Source organism: Pygoscelis adeliae, unplaced genomic scaffold (genome assembly GCF_000699105.1).
Source record: "Pygoscelis adeliae isolate BGI_AS28 unplaced genomic scaffold, ASM69910v1 Scaffold117, whole genome shotgun sequence".
Taxonomy (NCBI): Eukaryota; Metazoa; Chordata; class Aves; order Sphenisciformes; family Spheniscidae; genus Pygoscelis; species Pygoscelis adeliae.
In genome coordinates this window covers 3,861,948-3,868,363 of record NW_008825270.1, presented here as the reverse complement: position 1 = coordinate 3,868,363, position 6,416 = coordinate 3,861,948, and the positions used below count along the sequence as shown (strand labels likewise).

Genomic DNA, 6,416 nt, shown 5'->3' with positions numbered 1-6,416 from the left:
GCTGTCGTCTGCACAATGCTCCCTTTTCAGTTTCTGAATTCAAGCCTTTGACTCTTGGGGTTCTGCCATGTGCATTTTCATGTTTCCAGCATGCTTTCCACCTACCTCCCTACCGCTGCACAGCCCCACGATGGACAAGCTGCTTTTGTGCAACAGCTTCCCTATCAAATGTGCCAGTCTTTTCAGGAGAGCACACAAATTTGTCCCTGGCTTTTTTCTTCCTTGCCTCCTGCCCCAAAGCAGCAGGGCACCGACTCGGAAAGACCAAACTCTATACAAGCGGTGGCATTGCTTTTCCCTCACTCACAAGACACTTACACCAGAAATCCACTTGCTGAAAGCTCTTGGTCATGATCAAATCCCGTTTCCCTTTCAGTTTCTTGGGCTCCACCTCCATGGACTGCGGGTCAGGCCTTCCAGAGCTGGGGAGGGAACAACAGAAAGATGACGTTAACCTACCAAGACGTTGGGACGGCACACAGAGAGGAGCAGAGGCAACAGGGTCTGAACAACTCTCTTAGTCCCCACACTTGCAGCAGAGAAATGATTCAACCTGCCATCCAACCTGCCAAAAACTGGTACCTGAGATGGCTTAAGGCTAAAGCCTACAGCAGGTGGTAGCTTCAGGTAGAGCACCTCCATGCATGGCACACACCAGGCAAGAGTGGCAGAGAGGACTCCCACCAGCAGAGAGGCAGCGCCACTCTGCTATAACCCGGGAAACATGCTGCTCAAAGACAAGGCATGACCCTCAATGCATGCCAGCACCCCAAGGCCTGATGTGAACTAGCACACGTAGCAGACACGTGCCTAGCACATGAGGAGGTCACCACCCCTATCGCACACCTCAAGGAGGACCTCGCAAGGGAGGGTTTTAATAACTTTGAGAGGTTCGAGTGTATCCCTCAAAACCAACTTTAAGCTTTGAGGGGAAGTGAAAAGAAGAGGGTTAGAGTATATCGCACCAAAGCTCAGCTGCGTACCAAGGCTGTCCATACTCCTGGTCCCGGCGTGGAGAGCAGGCCTCTGTTTTTATCGTCACCATCTCCCCTAAGGAAGCCTGGGTCTGGATCAAACAGTCCTTCAAGTTTTCACTCATGTTCTGAAAAAGAATGAAGGGAGGACAAAAATGAGCGACCAGGAAATCACAACCTTCCTCCCCCAGGAACCACAGCCTTCTTTCCCCAGGCGAGGATGCAGCCAGCAGAGCAGGCCCCCTCCCGGCACCAAGAGCTGCCATCACATGCTGGGGCACCTACGTGCACACATAGGTGGAAACCCCTTCCCGCGCCGGAGAGGAAAAAGCAGTTCAGTCGCAAGTCGGGTGAAGAGCATGAGAGACCACGGAGCAACCTGAGGCACGGGGAATCTGAAGTATGCTCCACAGCGCCCATTAAAAATGTTGCGCATGGAATTTAAGACTGATGGGTGGGATGAGTTGTAGAAACACGGAGCACCACTACCTCAGAGCAGGTCTTTGGGGACAGAATGACAAGAAAGAGCAATGCAGGTCATGGCATGAACCAGGATTCATCTACAAATATAACATATGCCAGTCTCCATCCAGGAACAGAGCATGGTGTACTACACCCCTGCAGACGGAGCTTTCAGTGTGCTCCGGACACCTCTGACAAACAGGTAAGTGCCTACAGTGCCCTGCAAGACTCCACCAAAATTGCACAAGTCATGCTCTCAATCTTCCTGTCCCTTGCGATGACCGGAGCTGAGCTACCACCACCCTTCTAGCACACAAGCCACTATAGTGAAAATGCTTCTCCCTCAGCTCAATGCAAGAGCCAGGAACCACTTAATGATGTCCAAGCTCCAAAACAATAACACTTCCATTCTCCCCCCATCATGGGATGTGCTGAAGAGAAAATATTGATAAGGCGAGTGATGATAATTTAATTAATATTAAAATTTTTGGAAGGGCCACTAAGCTTCAGAGCACCCCAGCTTGAGACAAGGAATAAAGCAGAACACCACTCATCTCTTTATTGCATTTGTCTCAAGACTTCCTCCAAGGCACACAAACTGGCTGCTCTCAGGTACCATACCAGATCAGACAGACTTCACAGCTGCTCCCCCCAAAGTCCCCTGTGATCCCACTTTCCATGTCCGCTGCCCAATGGCACACTCCGTTACGCTGCATACTCGCAGCATCCAACGGAGGGGCCTCAGCAGCTGAGCAGACCCCTTCTGTCAGGGGAACTGGTGGAAGAGCCCGTCCCCATTGTGACTCGGCTCCAGGCATCCCAAAATTCATGTTCTGAGGTCACAAACCTCTGAAGACAGGAATTTTCTTATTCCACACGTGCTTGTATGGGACTGAGCACCACGGAAGCCTGGTCTGCATTTGTGCCCTGCTTACAGCAAGAAGGGATGCTATTCCCAGCCTCTGTGGCTCCTCTTTATGCCAGGGGACAAATGATTAATTTTTCCAGCCCAACTTCTCACATGCCAACGTGCAGCCTGAAAGACCTTTATCAAACCTACATCAGGGAAGCACTAGTTAATATTCATATAGTGGTCTGAAAGCAAAGCCTCAGCATAAGTACAACTAGATACATGCAAACACACACACTTTTAAGCCTTTACAAGATGTCCAAAACAAGACATTTTCTTTCAGAATTACCACAGCCAGTCAGAAGGAAAGAGGTATTAAGGGCAAGGAGGGGCTCATTATTTCAGCAAGCTGAGCCCCTGGTCTGCGCTCTCCAGAGCAAGAGGGAAGCTCTCTAGTCCTGTCCCCATGCACCAGCTGGTGCTGCAGGCAGAGGCCACCTGCCCTTCCCAGAGGAGAAGGAAAGGTCTTTCCTGAAAAGTCTGCAGTAAAGCAGCTCAGGGGGGAAAAAGCAGCAGCTGGCAGAGGGGGAAAATGTTAAAAAACAAGAAGAGACGGGTGCTGCCCCAGAGCTGGTTAGCTGTGGGGCCTGTGCTGGCACAGGAGAGGTGGATGCTGGCTGCAGGGCAGATGCTCTCGGTCAGAAAACCTGCCTGTTTGGGAAGCCTGGTGTACAAGGCACCTGGAGTTTGAACACCCACAACCCCCAAGGCTTCAGTAGGAAGAGATGCAGACATCTGTCTCTGAAGACACAATGGCTTTTCCTTTCCCACTCTTCCCTCGCAGAGACTCCTCCGTTATGGAGTGAGAGAGACCCTGTGATGGTGCAGTCTGACCTCCTGTGCAAGGCAGGTCACCACGCTTCCTTCAGTGAACTCCTGGTTAAACTACAGCATACCTCCAAGAAGGAAAAAATCCAGTGTTTATTTTACACATGTAGCTCTTAATTTTACTGTACGGCACATTTTGCAGCCCTCCCCTCTCATGGTCCTCCCTGAACTCCCTCCAACTTATCAGCAACATTCCTGCACAGCACTGGCTGCAGCACTCCTGCGCTGACGGGAGCAGCACCTTGCACCGAGATAACACCCTTCCTGCCCCTGCTCAGGATTTCCATGTTTGCGTCCAAGTACCGCATTTACTTTCTGGCCACTGTGCTCAGCTGGGGTTTTGTGTTTGGTGAACCACCGTGCTGCTGTAAGAGCCCTAACTCCTGCAACAGCTCCCAGGCCACCGCGCACCCCCCTGCCAGCCCTCCTACTTGCTCTGCGACTAGGTGCCCACTTTTAAGACATTTACACAACTCCTTGTTGCCTTGCCCAGCATACATGTGATCACAACTCCAGCACTAACTTGCCTCTTTTCATTACTTGCAACTTGCCCGGACTTCGTGTTGCCCACAAACATAATACAAATTAACTTTGTGTTTTCTTCCAGGACACTGACAAACTTAGAATCATAGAATCATTTAGGCTGGAAAAGACCCTTAAGATCATCGAGTCCAACTGAAAATCTAACGCTGCCAAGTCCACCACTAAACCATGTCCCTAAGTGCCACATCTACACGTACTTTAAATACCTCCAGGGACGGTGACTCAACCACTTCCCTGGGCAGCCTGTTCCAATGCTTGATAACCATTTCAGTGAAGAAACTTTTCCTAATATCCAATCTAAACCTAAACTTGAGGCTGTTTCCTCTCGTCCTATCACTTGTTACTTGGGAGAAGACACCGACACCCACCTCTTGGTTAGCATCAAGCCAAAAAAACAATTCCCAGCTGACACTACTAGAAATACACTATCAGCAATGGCTCTCCTCTTCTTGTCACATTGTGACCTTTCATTTAGTCAAGTTTTTGTTTATTCATAGAATCATAGAATAGTTTGGGATGGAAGGGACCTCTAAAGGTCATCTAGTCCAAATCCCCTGCTGTGGGCAGGGACATCTTCAACTACATCAGGTTGCTCAGAGCCCCGTCCAACCTGTTCTTGAATGTTTCCAGGGATGGGGCATCCACCACCTCTCTGGGCAACCTGGTCCAGTGCTTCACCACCCTCAGCATAAAAAATTTCTTCCTTATATCTAGTCTAAATCTACCCTCTTCTAGTTTAAAATCATTACCCCTTGTCCTGTCGCAACAGGCCCTACTAAAAAGCCTATCCCTATCTTTCTTACAAGTCCCCTTTAAATATTGAAATGCCGCAATAAGGTCTCCCCAAAGCCTTCTCATCTCCAGGCTGAACAACCCCAACTCTCTCAGCCTTTCCTCATAGGAGAGGTGTTCCATCCCCCTGATCATTTTTGTGGCCCTCCTCTGGACCTGCTCCAACAGCGTGTGACACATTGAATCATTCTTGCTGCTTATTCTGATGATCTGTGGCACAACTTCAGTGCATTAAACATGCAAGACATACCAACACTTTTACCTTTATCAAGCAAAATTATAGCAACATCAGAAAATCACACCATGTTAGAAAAGACCTATTTTAAAAAAAAAATCTGTACAGACTGATTATTACAATTAACACCCCCTTAAATCATGACCAATCCAATCCCTACCAGCTATTACATTATTTTACTGGAAGCCAACATCAGACTGCAGGTAGCCTAGTATTCTAGTTTGCCCAGATTAGACTTGATATTAGCTTACTTGTTTATGACTACCACATAATGACATAACATTTTTTTCAGTCTAACTCTTTTTTTTTTTTAAATTAGCATTTATGGCCCAGAGCGCGCTGCGATCCAGCCCTTTTAAAATCCCTGGATGCCAGTTAGCCAGAACAGCAAACTTAAAAATGTACTGCTGTAGTAGCTGCTGTTTGGTAATTTCCCAAGCTACTGCTACAACAGAGAGCATTACGCTGCTGCTGTAACTGGTACCATCATCTAGCTTTTCCACTAGCTACAGGAAAGAAACATTTGACATTTCTCCAGTTCCAGGCATCAGTAAATGACTGTGCTTTTAGGACTCTTTTAGCTTCTCATGTATTTAAAGGTGCTTTTAATTTCTCCTGATTTCACTGACGATTAGTTTCTCTTTCTTGCCCTTTCTCCTCCCCCTTTAGTGTTCCACAACTACAAGATTCTAGTTCACATTCTGCACTTTTCACTCCCTCCAATTCATTGTTGGGTTTTTTTTGGCGATTTTTATAGTTGTGTTTGTTCTAACACCTAAATATGAAGATCCTCTGAAGATTTCAGATGATGTAGAGAAGCACCATGTAAGCATAAGCAGAGCAGGCTCCTTGGTTACTACTGAAGGTATTCCCAGGGGGTACTCGGCCTCCCATGTGCGTGTCCCTGTGGCCATCAGGACAGTCAGTCCTCCCAATGTCAGTGTGCACACAGCCTACTGCAAAGTCCTAGCAGCATGTCAGAGAGGACAATCCCTAGGTGAGAGGGATGCTGTGAAGATCCAGGTGCTGTTTGCACACAACATCAAGTCCTTTGTACAGCAAGGGCAGTCATGGTATGAGGCACAATGCCCCTCGGCAGGCCCAGGACACCAGCGTGACTGCTACAAATCCCAAGAGGCATCCCCGGGTTCACAGGCAGTGCCACATAACCTCTCCCATTTTCTTTACAAAGTAGGCAAGGACCTGTCACATTTCTGCGTGACACGTTAAGATCTCCAGTGGCTTTACCATGTTGCTCACAATCAGGGAAGTAAAAAACACAAGAACATCTGAGCTGTTAATCTCTAATGCGGGAAAAAACATCCAAATGGGGTTAAGCATGAACGAACCTGTGAATTCCTGTCCTCAAGTATGCCGTCTTTATCACTGCCCCTCTTGTAGTTATTAGTTAACAGCCACAGAGTCTTATCTGCGTGGATCAGCCTCCAAAACAGAGCTTTAATTTTACATTTTACTGGCATGTTTCCCAGATTGGGACATTCTTGCATGTGAAACAGCCGTATAGGAATCCATCCCCTCCTCAGCACACAGCTCCTTCACTCAGTTTCTCACTGCCAGCCTTCTGGAGGTCATCCCCTCTTCTTTTAAGAAGGATCTTGCATAGCTTGTACCCCATTTTAGTTTTAAAGTGCAGGCCCATGGTGAAAGATGG

The 6,416-nt window shown here is 48.0% G+C and overlaps 1 protein-coding gene across 1 annotated transcript in view; it reads right to left on the bottom strand.

Moving 5' to 3' along the window:
- Window positions 1-1,099, bottom strand: part of PRDM11 (PR domain containing 11) — a 28,310-nt gene extending 27,211 nt beyond the window's left edge. Inside the window, exons 1-2 of the mRNA XM_009329692.1 lie at window positions 984-1,099; window positions 319-422 (exon numbers count right to left, since the gene is read on the bottom strand). Of these exons, the coding sequence (XP_009327967.1) occupies window positions 319-422; window positions 984-1,099 (220 nt within the window). The remainder of the gene's footprint in view (window positions 1-318; window positions 423-983) is intronic.
- Between the last annotated feature and the right edge of the window lie 5,317 nt (window positions 1,100-6,416).